Source organism: Fukomys damarensis, unplaced genomic scaffold (assembly GCF_012274545.1).
Source record: "Fukomys damarensis isolate Sample0158 unplaced genomic scaffold, DMR_v1.0_HiC HiC_scaffold_17, whole genome shotgun sequence".
NCBI classification, from domain to species: domain Eukaryota; kingdom Metazoa; phylum Chordata; class Mammalia; order Rodentia; family Bathyergidae; genus Fukomys; species Fukomys damarensis.
Genome location: NW_022900929.1, coordinates 47,103,146 through 47,118,595, shown reverse-complemented (window position 1 = coordinate 47,118,595; position 15,450 = coordinate 47,103,146). Strand labels below are relative to the sequence as shown.

Here is a 15,450-nt window from a genome sequence, read left to right as displayed (position 1 = left end):
GCGCTGACCGCTTTGCCTTCCGCCTGCCGGCGCCGCCTGTCGGGGGCGCCCTGCTCTTCGCCCTGCGCTACCGCGTGACAGGTCACGAGTTCTGGGACAACAACGGTGGCCGTGACTATGCTCTACGTGGTCCGGAGCACCCGGGCAGTGGCGGAGCTCCGGAGCTCCAGGGCTGGATCCACTTTATTTGAGACGAGGCAGCTGCAGTCCACGGCGGCGGAGAAAACCCGAGGCACCCGGAGGCAGGGAGAACCCTTGTGGCGAGAGGATGGGAGAAAAGGAGATGGGCGAGCAGCTGACCTGCGAGTCCAGTGGGGAGAGCGAGAAGGGTGCAGGGCATCGGCGGGGCCGGGGGTGGAATGCGCCGGTTGAGTGGAGCGGACCCGAGGCAAAGCGGAGGGAAGACCGGAAGGGGCGCTAGAGGGATTGGAGGACCACTAAGGGGTGGTGGTGGCTTCCTCAGAGATTCGGCCCGTTTAGGAGTCGGTAGTCCAAGGTTGAGGGTCTTTGGGATTAAGGGGCAATGCGTGTAGTCCAGCCCAGTTGAATTCCTTTAGGCTGCTGGTTCCTTCCCTTTTACTGGCCTTTGTCACCTCAGGTCCCTCAAGCCCGCCCATCCTAGCTTTAATTCAACCATCATTGCCTTGCTTACTCCCAAGAACTTGGCCATTGCTCCCTGGGCCCTGGCATTATGACAGTTTCAGATATCAGTCACAGACTCAATGGAAAGTGATGACAGGTAGTGGAGTTTCCTCCAGCCTCCAGGCAGCGATAAGGATTATAATGGAGGCAAAGGCAACTCCAGGTCTGTCTTTGTAGCCAACTAAGGGGCACCCAAGAGGCTGGTACACTCAGGGGCTTCCAGAAAAAAATGCCAGCCTTTTCTGGGTGCCTTCTAATAACCTTTAAGCGCTTTATGGGTTGTGTTTATCAAGGGACTGTGAACACAAGAATAGCTATTCGGATTTACTCTTTTTACCTAAGAAGGAAAGGAAGTCACTGATTAGTTGTGTGACTTTGAACGAATTACTTCAGTTCTTTGGCTCCCAGCTTCCTGGGTGGGGAAATTGGATTTGAGTTAGGTGATCGCTTAAGTATGCTTTTTTTTTTACATTTATGATCTGTGTGGATCACAGTCTAGATTAGAATTTTCAGCCTTGTGCTGCAGTTCAGAGCACACACAGCCCTGAATGTGTGTTGGGGGCTGAGGATAGGCCCTCTAGTTTTGGCACAGATATTCCAGACCTTTTTCCAAACTGCAGTTTACCCTCTGCCCTTGTTTTTGCGCTTGCTTCCATAGACTTCCAGCCTGGGTGCTCTGAGATCTCTTGGGAAAGTGATGCTTGGTAGCCCCAAAATGAAACAATGTGGGCATCTTTTGAGGATAAAAGATTATAGATAAAATGAATGGAAAACATCAAGCATGAGAGCAGCTTGAAATTTAAATGGCAGAAGATGGTAGTCTGATCCATAAGCAAGTGAAATGGGAAAGTTGGACCCCTCTATTTACATTCCTGCCTGCAGTCTCCCCTCTTGGTTAATTTTATTTTATTTATGTTGGTACTGGGGATCAAACTACGACCTTGCCCTTGGCGATGTGCCACTGAGCTAAATCCCCGGCCCCTCCTCTTTGTTAATTTTAATGCAGAAGTCATTTCTTTGGTGGTTGCTTGTTTTTCTTTTCCTCTTAGCCTATATCTAACCTCTTTTTTTTTTTTTCATTGTTCCCTTCTCACTTTTTTCATTGAACACGTAGGGTGTTTACCTTTATTTCTTCCTTTCCCTCTTCATCCTTGTTGGTCTCTGCCCTTCTCCAAGACCCCAGTTAATCCACCTCCCTTGGCTTCTTGCCACTCTTGTAAAGGGAGAAAGGGAGTAAGCAGCTCCTGATGTTACAGATGAACAAGGAGCTCCCAGGTAACTAGCTCCCCATACCTTTTTCTTTTTTTTCTTTTCTTTTCTTTTTTTTTTTTTTTTTTTTTTTTTTTTTTTTTTTTTTTTTTTTTGGCACTGAGGATTGAACTCTGGTCCTTGTGCTTGCAAGGCAGGCTCCAGAACCACTGAGCTAAATCCTAGCCCCACCTTTTATTGATTTCGCAAAAGAAAGATTTCTGGCTCCTGTTCTTCCTTGTCACTAAGTAAAGGAGGTCATGCACATGCATGTACCCTCACACGCATTTAGAATAGGGCTTGTTACTGTGGCCTTCCTATCCACAGCCTTAATTCTTTGAAGAAAACTGAAAGAGAGGACCCCCTCGGTGTTTCCACAAATTTAAAACATCATGCTTAGCTTGGTATGGTGGCTCATGCCTGTAATCCCAGCTCTCTGGGAGGCTGAAACAGGAAGATTGCAAGTTTAAGTGTAGCCTCAGCCATTCACTGATTGAGTGAGACTCTGGCTCAAAAATTAGAGGACTGAGGATGTAGCTCAGTATGAAGGCCCTGGGTTTAATCCCCAATACCATAGAAGGGGAAAAAAAAGGCCTCTTATAATGAAAACAAAGAATTTCATGTGTCTTGTGGATCAGCTTCAGGTCAACAAAGTGAAGAGAAACTACTGCATTGCACTATTTTAGGCATCAGCGAGGAATCCAGGAAGTCTGGGTCAAGGTTCAGTATGTAATAATGTTTTGCCTACTGTTAACTATTATGTCATTGTAACAATAGAAATAGCTCACGGTTACTAATAATATATCTGCTAAAATTGTTTTGCATGCATGCTCAAAACAACATGAGTTGAACATTATTATTCCTATTTTAGAGATAAGTCCCAGAAAAGAGAAGCTCATTAATTTGTCCAAGATCACATGGCTAATAAATTGCAAAGCTATATAACCCAGTAATCTCCAGAGCCCATATGCTTCACTGTAATGTTTTATTTTTCCTTTAGAAACAAAATGAGGAAGCTGGGCATGGTGGTACACACTTGTAATCCCAGCAGTCTGGGAGGCTGAGGCAGATGGATTGCAAGTGTAAGCCCAGCCTGGGCAACTTAGTGACTTAGCAAGACCCTGCTCAAGATAAAAAAGAAAGTGATTGAGGTTGTAGCTCAGTGTAAAGGCCATGGGTTCATTTGTAAAGCCACAAGGAAAAAAAATTAAAACCTTGCTGTATGTCTTTTTTTTTTTGGTACCGGGGATTGAACTCAGGAACTTGTGTTTTCCAGGCAGGCGCGGTACCACTGAGCTAAATCCCCAGCCCTATATGTCATCTTTTAATAGGAAAACTATAATTTCTGATTGTACTCTACCTCCCCATCCTCCCAGTCTCCTGAACTGGCTTGGAGAAGGCAAAACATTGAGGTCCCAGGCTTTATCACTTCTACCAGGAGCTTTCTGCTTTCTTCTGTGCTGGTGTCTCAGCTCTGCAGGATCAGCAAGGTATCCACCCCACCTGCCTGCATGAAAGCGGGAGCCTATTTAAACTCCAGCCTTTGCATACATTGGAATTCTCTCCTGGCCTTCACCAGCCATCCATACCTGTTGGTTTGCCACCTACCTGTCCCTTCCCACTAGCCTTGAGTTGGCAGGTTCTTTGATGTTTCCCAGAAAGGTCCCTGGCTAGGACAGCTGCAGGGTGGGCTGTGCTCAGGCCCTAGTACTGTTGAGTAAACACAAATTTGGATTTGAGAGAGGGAACCAGGAATACTGTTCCCTGAGCTCATCCTCTATAAGTAATACCGTGGCCCACTCGCACTCTCATTTTCAGCTTTGGAGGATAACAAGAGTCTGTGTAACACGAGTTTTCTGGTTCTCTCCATATTTAGCTGGTGTAGGCCCTGGAGTAAGCTGGCAGTTTCCCCCATTATTGCCCCAACTGGGGCCTGGACCGAGCCATGTTCTTGCACATACAAATAAATAATGGGTATCTCACTCTCTCAACATAGGCTTGCACGACTAGCAGTGCCACTAAGCCTGTAAAATAGGGAAGAAACTAATACTTCGTGAGTAGCTTATGTGTGTCTGGTCCTTTTGAGGTTTTCTAGAGCTATTCCTTGCCCAGATGCCTTTGATGTGCACTCCTCTGCCCCGGCCGGCGGGGTTCGTTATTAGTAGGGCTCGAGGAGGGAACCACCCGGAACGGGAATGGGAACGACACAGGAAGACAGGAACCAGACAGAGCTCTTTTAGATGGTCAAAATTTGACAATTTTTATTTCTCACACAGCAGCTTTTATGCAGGCAGGGATGAGCAGGGAGTTTCCTGGTTGCTAGGTTACCTAACCTAGGCTGGTCTAGCTAGATAAGGTAGGGCATGGCCAGAATGTTCCCGGGAGGGGTCAGAATGTCCCCAGGAGGGTGTAAAGTTCCTATCAGGGGCACACATACACACAGGGTGGAGGGGCACACACGGAGGGTGGACACGCACAGGGGTCTTGGTCCCCAACACTCCTCCCCCCAGGACGTGAGCACTGAGATTCTCCCTGGCCTAGGTTTTTCCTCACCTTGTACAGAGCCGGTGCAGTGGCGTCATAAACCTCACCAGCTGCAATTCTAGTTCAGTGACATAGTATACTTTCCTTCCTGTCTTGCTCTTCCCAAAACTCCCAATAAGCAAAGAATGCTATGCCCTGACAGAGCTATGCCTGCTGGCTCTTCCCAGCTGGTTCTGTGCACCTGACGAGGAAATGCCAGGAGTTTGGCTGAATCTTTAGGGGTCCTGTTGGGTGTTAGGTGTTAAGCATTATAGTAGAGCAGGACGTCTGATGACTGAATGGGAGCATTTTGGGGTATAACATGGCAGCTGTGGTTTGGAAAGTGCTATGAAAGAAAACACTACCACGGTCAAGGGCTTGGTCCTTGAGCCAACCCAGCAGGAGCGCTATTCCTCTCGTCTAATCCAGACCTCAGAAATCATCCTGCGCCTACCTGCTCTATACCTTTCTTCCTGTTGCTTTGTTTGTCTTTATGAATGTAGCTCATAGTAAGCCCTAACTCCTGAACTTTCCAGTCTGACTCTCACGAGTTTCTCTGGAGCTCCTCTGGATCCCTGCCTTTCACACTGGTCATAGACTCTGATACATGAGACGCTTATCTTCTAGAGAGCATTGAGTGCAGGCCTCGTTGCAGAGAACAGGTTCAGAGATGAAAAGGGACTCCAGCAGGGTCAGATCATTTGTTAGTGCCACTCGGGATTGGGTTTAAGCTCAGGCCTCCTGATTACATCCTGTAACCAGACTGAGAAACATACCTCACGCACGCAGACCCGTGGTAATTCATGGCAGAGGCTAATATCAAAAACGTTTCAATTTTTGCTAATAGTTTCTACCCCCTTTCCCTTCCAGGCATAAAGAGGAACAAAGGAACTGATAGTTTTCTCTGTGACCACAGCCTTGGGATTTCTTTTGATGATGTTACTATAAAGACTGAATAATCCATCTCTTGAAAAGGTAACCCAGGGAGGAAATAAAGTTTGTTACATGAATCCCCCCCCCAAAAACCACTGTTCTTGCCAGGCCCTTCCAGAACCTCCCCAAACCCTTCACAGTGCAGCCCTTGTGCACTGGGCCCTGACCCCACTAGTATTGTGCCTCACTTGAAATTCTTTATGCAGCTGCCCTCCCTTCTGGGTACAAAACCTCATGTTTGAAATAAAGTTGAAATATGAAAAGAAAATATAAGGTATTCAGGAGTTTGCTTTGGGCCAAAGGTTGCAAAAAATAGCAAGATTCCTTCCTTGAGCCCTTTTTCCATTTCTTGATATTTTCATTCCTTAAAATTCATATTCCCTCTGGGTGTGATGGCACACACCATAATCCTAGCACTCTGGGAGGTCGAGGTAGGAAGATCATAAATTCAAACCTAGCCTGAGCAATTTAGCAAGGCCCTGTCTCAAAAAATACACAAAGGGCTGGGAATATAGCTCAGTGTAAAGGCTGGAGTTCACCCAGTTCCACAGAAGTTGGGTTTTCTTTCTGCTGGAGTCTTCTGGCTGTGAAAAAGTTGTGTGGGAAGGAGGTACAGAGAAGCTAGGTAGCCCTGTTACAAGACACCCTAGCAGGATCCTACCACTTCTGGGGAGCAGCCAGCTCTGGAGTTGCTGGATAACCCAGCATTTGCTAGTGCAACAAAAGGGTACAGTTTGGACAAAGCCCTGTTTCCTCTTGGGAAGGGGACTCTTCCTTACACTATGGAATTATATTGTGTTCCTTAAGCATTGCAGGAGAGCAAAGCCCTTTGCTTGTGAAGGACAACCCTAAAGCAAAGGATGAGAAATATAATGAAGAAAAGCAAGTACCTCTGTCTAACCGAAGATGGAGTGATGGGAATAAATAATAAAGGGAAGTTCTTGAAAAAGATCACGTTCTAACAGGATTGACTCTCACGTTGCCCAAATGATGAAAAAAATCAGCCACACTGTAATGAGATGTTCTAGCAGGTGAGCCCTAGCCATAGCATAGTCAGAGGCTCCCTGTTACATCATTATGGCTGAACTGTGATGTCACTGAGTGCACCCACCTAGCCATAGCATAGTCAGAGGCTCCCTGTTACATCATTATGGCTGAACTGTGATGTTACTGAGGGCACCCACCTTCAGTGAGTACACTGAAGAGTCAGCATGTGGAGGAGCAGACACCCAAGGAGAGGTAAGTAGGAGCTGCCCAGGGATGGACACTTGGTGACCTTGACCTTTCCAGACTTTTCACATCCTAGTTTGGTGTTAGGTTTGTCTGAACTCATTCTTTCACAGATACTGTCAATGCAGCTTTTGCTATCCCAAATCCCTCCAGATTTTCAGTACTTGCCATCCTAACTCATCAGCTCTGGTAGTCCATTATGCTGGGCTAGGGTTTTTTGTTTGTTTGTTTGTTTTTTTTAAATAGGACACACTGACCACATCCATCTGATTAATCCCAAGAGTAAATCCAGGTTTTGAGTGTCTGAAGCTTACAACTTTTGGGACTCCATTTAAGAAAATAGAAGCACATGGGCCGGGGATGTAGCTCAGTGGCATAGCACCTGCCTGGCAAGCACAAGCTCTGAGTTTGATTCCTGGTACCAAAATATTAAAAATTTTAAAATTAAAAAAAAAATTAAAAAAGCTGGGTGTGGTGGTACACACCTGTAGTCCCAGCACTTGGGAGGCTAAGGGAGGATCTCTGTGAGTTCGAGTCCAGCCTGGGCTACACAGTGAGTTCCAGGTCAGTCTCAACTACACAGTGAGACCCTGCCTCAAAAACAACAACAAAAAAAAAAAAAAAAAAAAAAAAAAAAAAAAAAAAAAAAAAATTTAAAAAATATAAGCACAAAAGTGAGTATTTTTAGAATGAGGAAAGATACCAAAAATTAGGAGTTTTCAACTGATAAGTTACCCACCTGGCTAACCTATACAATTTTTCTACTCTTTAATGCTCTTATATAGACATTTTCATACTCATGATTTTATATACAGGTAGATTCTGTCTCTTATCTGTACATTGACACTGAGCTGTGTTCTCCCCTTTTTAAAGTTTTGAAACAAGGACAGGCATGGTGGTATGTTCTTATAATCCCAGCACTCCAGAGACTGAGACAGGAGGATCACTTTGCATTTGAGGCCAGCTTGACCTATACACTGAACCCATAGTGAGTTAGCCTAAATTGCACAGTGAGACCCAGTCTTAACAAAAAAAAAAAAAAATTTTTTTTTTTTTTGAGACAAGATCTCACTAAGGTGCCCAGCCTGGTTTTTTGGTACCAGGGATTGAACTCGGGACCTTGTGCTTTTGAGGTAGCAGTGGCACCAATGAGCTAAATCCCCAGCCCCAGCCTGGTTTTGAATTTATAATTCTCCTGCCTCAGACTCTTGAGTAGTTGGGATTACAGGTGTGTGCCACTGTAGCAGTTGACATATTCTTTTCTAGATAGAATAAGAAAGTCATGGTATGTTTGTAAACTCAGCCAGCACTCTGGGAGGCTGAGGCAGGAGGATCAAAAGTTCAAGCTCAGCCTGGTCAGTTTAATGACTTAGATCCTATCTCCAGAAATTAAAAAGGGTGGCTGGAGATTAAAAGTACAAAGGCCCTGGGGTTCAATCTTCAGTACTAGAGAGGGAGAGGGAGAGGGGAGGGGGTTGGTAGTCTAGCATAAATTTTAAAAATTCTTGATAATTTCGAGAAAACTCACCACACTTTGTGATTATACTATGAAAATGTTTAGTATTTTTGTCAAACTTGGGAAAATACCTTAAATTTTCTTCATATATGTGAAGTAACATTTTGGAGCATTTCAAATTTGGGAAGACTGAGTTCCAGCAGTGAGAAAGTTCAGCCTGCTCCTCCAGGGCCATCCTGGCCCTCCTGTTGGCGGTTAGTGACTGGCCTTGCCCTGCAGGCCCTGCGATCCAGATCCCTTCCTGTGATAGCCATTGGCAGGGCCCAGGTTTTGAAGCACAGGAGAACTGCACCTGAGCCCACCTCCACTACCACCTGCCACTGATGCCATTGGCCTTGGAGCCAGAACTCCTCAGGCCACAGGGTTTCCCGGTCCAACCCTGCCAGCCTAGGCGAAGCCTCGCCAGTGCCAGCCGTGGAAGATATGGCACCTTGCAGCAGTGCAGCAGGGCCCGGTGAGAAGAGTGGCAACCTCGACCAATGCCACCACCACAGAGGGCCCGAGAAGGTGGGTCTGAAAGTTGGACAACTTCAGGCCTTTGAACTGCACTGATTGGGTCTTGGGGTTACTGCTGTGTTCAGGTGGAAGCGACAGCACCTCTCCAATAAAGGCCTCACTGAGGATGGTTGACCAGCTAGCATGGCCATGGGCGGTTGCCAGAGGGTAAAGTAACAGTCCACCTATGTCTAACTGGAAATGCCCGCCACCCTTTGGGAAGATTTCCTGGCCGTTTTTTAGAAGGTCTATGTATACAAATACCCCCTCCCCAAACCTTTTAAAGAAAACTTGCTGCATGTGGACAATGCAGATGTAAAGAGGTTGTTGATGTGTGATAAAGTAGAGTTAGAAAATCACATGTCTTGGAAACGCTCATCTGTTTAAAAAAAAAAGAAAAACGTGTGTGTGTGTGTGTGTGTGTGTGTGTGTGTGTGTGTGATATCAGGACCTTGCACTTGCAGAGCAGAGGCAGCACTGCTGAGCTTGGAAACGCTCATCTGTTTAAAAAAAAAAGAAAAACGTGTGTGTGTGTGTGTGTGTGTGTGTGTGTGTGTGTGTGATATCAGGACCTTGCACTTGCAGAGCAGAGGCAGCACTGCTGAGCTAAATCCCCTGCTCAAAGAAACATGTTTGAAAGTAACCTTTTTTGTTGTTGTTGTTTTGAGACAGGGTCTCACTATGTAGTTGATACTGAACTGGTTCTCAACTGGTCTCAACTACATAGTGAGACCCTGTCTCAAAACACCAAAAAACAAACAAATTCACATCAAATGCTATCTTTAGGGAATGGAATGATTAAGCCATCTCTTGAGCAATATGGTACTGTCTGTACTTGTTCAGCAGTTTGGAGAAGGTGGGAGAGAAGCAACTGGAAAAAGTTGTATATTAGTGCATTTATACTTGGGCATTTTGTTTTTTTTTTTTTGTTTTTTTGTTTTTGTTTTGGTATCAGGGATCAAACGCAGGACTTTGTGCTTACAAGGCAGGTGGCAGAACCATTGAACTAAAGCCCTGGCCTGTACTTGGACATCTTGCAACATCATTTTTCTGTATGTTTTGTGGGTTTTGTTTTACTGTGCATGTAGTGTAAATAATGGGCAAATAAGTCAAAAGTTTGCAACATCTAGTCCACAAAAGTTAAAGAGATGGCCAGTGTATGACAACGTGGTAAAGTTAGCACATTGTGTATACTTTGTGTTGAAATACACAGAAAAGCTTGTCCTCTGTAAATGAGCTCTGGATTCCACTATTTCTAACATTAAATATGCCTGTACTTGTCCACTTAGTTGAAGGCAGAATGAAGGAAATGAAGCCAAGATGGTCATATTTAGAAGATATTTCAGAATACAACCATTGCTGCACATGCAATTTTATCAGTGCTGTATGATAGCAGATAAGGTTTTTTTTGACACAAAACATTTATTGGTACATTTTAGATAATACAGGATAACATTTATAATAGGAAATTTGTACCTGTATGTGATATGTCTTGCTGCTTTTTTTTCCTATTCCTCCCTCAACCCTTCTTCTCCTCCTTATTTATAAAAGCTTTGTTTCCATTTTTCCTTCTATTCTCTTTTTTTCTTTTCCTTCCCCCCTTTCGCTCCTCCTTTTTTGACATTGGGGGTCAAACTCGTGACCTTGTGCTTGCGAGGCAGGCTGCAGAACCACTGAGCTAAATCCCCAGCCCCTCTTGTCCCTTCATCCTTTCCCCCTCCCTCCTCCCTTGTTCCCCTTTTCATTTGAACATTTTCTTTTTTGGTACTGGGGATCAAACTTGGGTCCTTATGCTTGTGAGACAGGCGGTGGAAACAAAAAGCTAAATCCCTGGGCTGAACATTTTCTACCCATTTCCCAATATCTATTATACATTTTGGTCCTTCTTTCTATTTTCAGTTTCTCACATCAGAGAAACAATGCAGTATTTCAACATGTGTCTGATTTATTTCACTTGAGAGTATGGTAGCAGGCAAATACTTATATGAAAAATCTAGTTCTAGATATTTAAAAGTAGAAGTAGTAGAATAATACTTTGTAAACAGCTTTTATAAACTGATAGGAAATACTATGCTTGCAAATAGCAACCTCTGAACAGTATACTGTCTGTACTTGCTCATTGGGAAAGAAATTGTGAAAGGTGTTTTGTTGAGTGTATAGTAGAAAATTTCAGCTTATCCACTGCTCTATTTAACTTTGTTATACAGTATATAGAATGTATGTAATGGACATGTAAGTCTTATTTTATAATATCTAGTCTCTAGAGTTTTTTTGTTGTTTCTTTTTTTGGGGAGTGGGTACTGAGGATTGAACTCAGGTCCTTGTGCTTGTGAGGCAGGCGGCAGAACCACTGAGCTAAATCCCCGGCCCTTCTAGTTTCTAGATATTAAAGAGGTTGCCAATATCTAACAAAAGTAGAGTTAGAAAACTAACACATTTTGTACACTTTGTGTTAAAAAATTTGGAGAAAGGCAATCTTCTGAAAAGGATTTTTTGGAAGTTTAATTGTAAAGTCATATTTGAGTGACATGTGTGCCTCTATCACATGTAACAAGGAAAGAAGAAATGAAGGATGTTAGGCCAGAAAGCTCCATTGTTACATGTGTATTTTCCACACTACTGTATATACAGTGGACAAGCCTGAGTCTGTATTTGAAACACTTCGTCTTTCTAGGTGTTTAGAAGTGCACAAAGTATGTTAAAAGTATAGGTAGTAGCCAGGGATTTAGCTCAGTGGTTCTGCCGCCTGCCTTGCAAGCGCGCAAAGTCCTGAGTTCGATCCCTGGTACCAAAACAAACAAACAAACAAACAAAAAAGGATATTGTTGAAACCACTTAGGAAGTGAAATTATTAAAATCCTCTGTAAGTATTACATATGTATAGGGCCTCAGTGGTTCCACCGCCTGCCTCATAAGCACAAGGTCCAGAGTTCCAGCCCCAGCACCATAAATAAATAAATATTACATATGTATATATCAGTTACTGGGTTAAAAAAAATGGAAAGGGGAAAAGGTTCTAGACCAGAGTGTTTATTTAGATGACACTTTAAAATTATACCCTTTGTTAAGTATATGTGTGCGATTTACTCTGCCACTATACATATGGGACATTTAAGTTCTTTTTTTTTCTTAGGGCTGGGGATGTAGCTCAGTGGTTCCACTGCCTGCCTTGTAAGCACAAGGTCCCAAGTTCAATCCCTGGTAACACCCCCAAAAAAATCTTCAAAAAAAGTTTTTATTGTTTGTTTGTTTTGGTACTGGGGACTGAACTCGGGACCCTGCACTTGCAAGACAAGCAGCAGAACCACTGAGCTAAATCCCTGGTCTGGAGGTGACCTTTGTTATATTAGCTGCTGCTTCTTTTTTTTTTTTTTCTTTTTTTTTTTTAACCAGAGGTCGAACTTGGGACCTTGCGCCTGTAAGGCAAGCGGCAGAGCCTACATTCTGTTGTAGCTACCTCCTGGAGCTAGATGTGGTCCTGAACTTAGTCACTGAAGTGGTGAAGGGGGAAAAGGGTGGGTGAGGGTGGTAAGGGCTCTTGGTTATATCTTCATAGCTGGAAGATGATTTTAGACTATAACCATAGACCTGTGTGGGTCCTTTTGCCAAAGTACTTGGGCCTTTGTGCACAAAGTTCATACTGTTTTGCACAACATCTAACCTTTTAGATGCCCTGAGATGACAATGCATGATAAAAACTAGAGGTAGTAAGTTAGACAACATTTAAGTCTCTTTTTGTTGTAATTGATAGAAAAGATGCATCTTGGACTTAGAATTGTTACACCTCTAGACAGTGTGTATCAGGACTTGTCACTAGGCTGGCAGCAGAGGGGTGGAAATAAGCACTCGAGGAGAGATGTGTGCCAAGTGTTCAGATTTACGTTTTGGCAAGAGGGATCAACGTGTGTCTTCTAGGTATACTGTAGAGAGAAGTTACTAAGTGGGAACATCCCTTCTTGTTAATAGCTTAATAGTAGAGATCTGATGACTCTCAGACAATGGCTTGGTGTACTCTGTTGCTTTACGTCTCATTTTAAATTGAGCATTAAGGAAATGTAGTAGTGTGATTGTAACTTTGCCCATACTTTCATCTAGAGACTTGTTGCCATTTTTATCTTCAGTGAAATTTCCAGAGAAAGGCCAATTGCAATGATTTTCTAACAGATTGAGTTGGTGTTGTGTATTCTGGGTTATCTAAAATATTCTTGTAGGGCCGGGGATTTAGCTCAGTGGATCCACCGCCTACCCCACAAGCATAAGGTCCCGAGTTGGATACTAAAAAAAATACTCTCGTAGATTTGGGATTTTGAATTGGAGGATATTCATGATGCATGGAAAAACATGACACTGTACAAACTCAGTCACAGAAAATGGCATGTTGTGTATGTACACGTGACCTGGAAGAACACATCTAGCTAAGCTGCTTATGATTGCAAATGACTTTGTTCTTTGCTTCTTGTGTTTTTGTTTCTTGTAATGCACATATTAATTTAAAAAAAAAAAAAAACGAAAAAACAAAGCCAGGCGTGGTGGTGCACACCTGTAATCCCAGCACTCGGGAAGCTGAGGCAGGAGGATCACTGTGAGTTCGAAACCAGCCTGGGCTACCTAGTGAGTGCCAGGTCAGTCTCAACTATATAGTGAGACACTGTCTCAAAAAAGTAAAACCAAAAACAAAAAAAAACAAAACAAAATTGTGAAGACTAATGCCCTGTAGTTGGAAGCCCCCCTCCCCCGCCATATATATCTGGATTCATTTTCTAGGGCTGCCATAACAAAATACCACAGTGGCTTAAACCACACAAATGTTCTCAGTTTTGGAGGTTAGAAGTCCAAAATCATGGTGTTTATTTCATTTTGAATCTTTTCTGCTTGGCTTGTGGATAGCTGTGTACGCCTTATGTCTTCACCAGAGTTTTTCTTCTGTGTATGCAAGGACTGTTTCCTTTTGTAAGGACATCAGTCATATTGTATTAGAACCCACTCTAAAGTCCTCATTTTAATTTAAATTACCTTTTTTAAAGTCTTCAAATAGTTACATTCTGAGATACTGAGGGTTTACTTCTATAATGAGATTGAGGGAAGCACAGTTTATTTATTTCTTTTTTTTTTTTTTTTGGTACCGGGGATTGAACTCGGGTCCGTGCACTTGCAAGGCAGGCCACCAAACCCCTGAGCTAAATCCCTGGCCCCATGGGAAGCACAGTTTAGTTCATATCAACATGGAGATAATTCATTCACAGAAGTGATTGCAGAACCAGTGAGTGTATACCCACTGAACCTGGACTAATGTATCCCCATCTCAGTTTCCTAGGCTAATGGAAAGAACACATGGCCTCTCATTGCCAACTGACAAAAGGGGAAATGTTTTGGAGGGCAAGTCAGAAAGGAAAAGTACATCAAATCTTAACCAATTACATGGATTTCAAGTTTTATAAAAACCTGTAACATTACCATGGTGCTGAGGCTCCCCCAGTGCCTCGGAAGAGATCTGTGCCAGGGAGGCCCTGAAACTTCAGATTCCTTAGTCTTGGGGCCTTTCCACTGAGCTACATCCCCAGCCCTTTTAGTTCCTTTTTTTTATTTTGAGATAGAGTCTCACAGTCATTAAATCACCTAGGCGTGACTTGAATTTACAATCCTCCTACAGTACTGGGATTAAAGGTGTGTGCCGCCACGCCCAGCTAGGTTTTTAACCTTAAAGCTGAGTGTGTCTTTCTGCTGTTTACTCCTGTGAGGGTTTTGCCATTTTAGTTTGAAGAACGAGGGATTGCTGTTAGGAGTTGAGATTGTAACTAAATGAGACGACAGTGGGAAAGGAGGAAGGGAGCTCGAGGGGCAGGAGTCGGGAAGGAGGGAGAAATAAGGGGCCAGCAACAGAAAATAAGGCTTAGAACAGAAGCAGTCATGATGTCTGGTAACCCTGGAAGACCTCTAAAAGGTGGAATGAAGCGATGAGGAATGAAAAGGAGTTTTGTGGCTGATTTTTTGGAGTATGATAGGAGTGAGAATTGATGAGTTCTGAGAATAAAGGGGGAAGTCTGAAAATGACCTACATAGGCAAATGTGGTCTTAAAAGACAGACGAAAAGGGTCATTTCAGAAAGTACTGTTCCCAGAAGATGGAAGAATCAGAAGGTGGAGAATCCTAAATATACACTTTTTGACTCAGGTCCTCATACAGTGTGGGATAATACTTTGGTGAAAGATAGAGAAAACCAAGGTTTCCAAATATGATAACGCTCCAAGTCCTCTTTAGTAGGGCAGCGAGAGAGCCAGCATTTCGTTCTTGGGAACACCTGTCTGGTGAAGGCCCCGGGTTCCTAAGATCCAGCTCCTTCCGGGTGGCAAGACATCTGATCTATCTTCAGAGGAGGTCCCAGTTGCTTTAGACGCTGCTTCGTTACAGCTGACGCTTTGGGGAGCGCTTGGACTCTGAGCTGCGGAAGGAGCAGTTCGTTTGCAAGGCTGGGAGGGGCTATTAAAAGGGTCTTCCTGGAAAGCTGTCTTCAAGAGGAGAGAAATGAAGGAGTTGATGGGGTCCAGACAATTCACCTAAGGAGAAATTTCGGGAAGAACGTGGGCCCCTGTACTCCGAAGGTCCAGCACAGACAGGTCGAGGGTATGGGGTGGTGCCATTCACAGGACCCTAGCCCCGGGGGACATCGTACCACTTGCCCAATAGCTGACCCAGGTTGAGGCTCACGCAGCCAATTGCCGGCTTCTACCGACACCCACGCAGCCAATAGCCAGCCCAGCGCGCGGCGCCGGTGTCCTCCCACCCACACCCACCAATCAGGACTCGGGCCACCTTGGCACCGCCCCCGGACGCCCGCTCCACCCGTCTGCTCCGCCTCCAACTCC

General features: G+C 44.2%; 2 protein-coding genes across 10 annotated transcripts in view; one reads left to right on the top strand and one right to left on the bottom strand.

The window, feature by feature from the left end:
* The first annotated feature begins 5,854 nt into the window (after positions 1-5,854).
* Positions 5,855-15,450, top strand: part of Homez (homeobox and leucine zipper encoding) — an 18,435-nt gene continuing 8,839 nt past the window's right edge. The window contains exons 1-2 of one of the 3 annotated variants that reach the window (XR_002025813.2): positions 5,855-6,585; positions 8,312-8,919. Coding sequence is in view for 1 of the 3 variants with exons in the window: in XM_010637777.3 (XP_010636079.1) it covers positions 6,558-6,585 (28 nt within the window). In the remaining 2 variants the exon portion in view is untranslated. Of the gene's footprint in view, positions 6,586-8,189; positions 8,920-15,450 lie in introns of those variants that run through there. The other 2 variants (XR_782943.3, XM_010637777.3) reach the window with 2 other exon arrangements.
* Positions 13,751-15,450, bottom strand: part of Rnf212b (ring finger protein 212B) — a 49,835-nt gene continuing 48,135 nt past the window's right edge. For 6 of the 7 annotated variants that reach the window (XM_010637770.3, XM_010637771.3, XM_010637772.3 and 3 more), the window contains one exon: positions 13,752-15,141. In XM_010637770.3, the coding sequence (XP_010636072.1) occupies positions 14,842-15,141 (300 nt within the window). In that variant the 3' untranslated portion in view covers positions 13,752-14,841. Of the gene's footprint in view, positions 15,142-15,450 lie in introns of all 7 variants that reach the window. The other variant, XM_033765073.1, reaches the window with a different exon arrangement.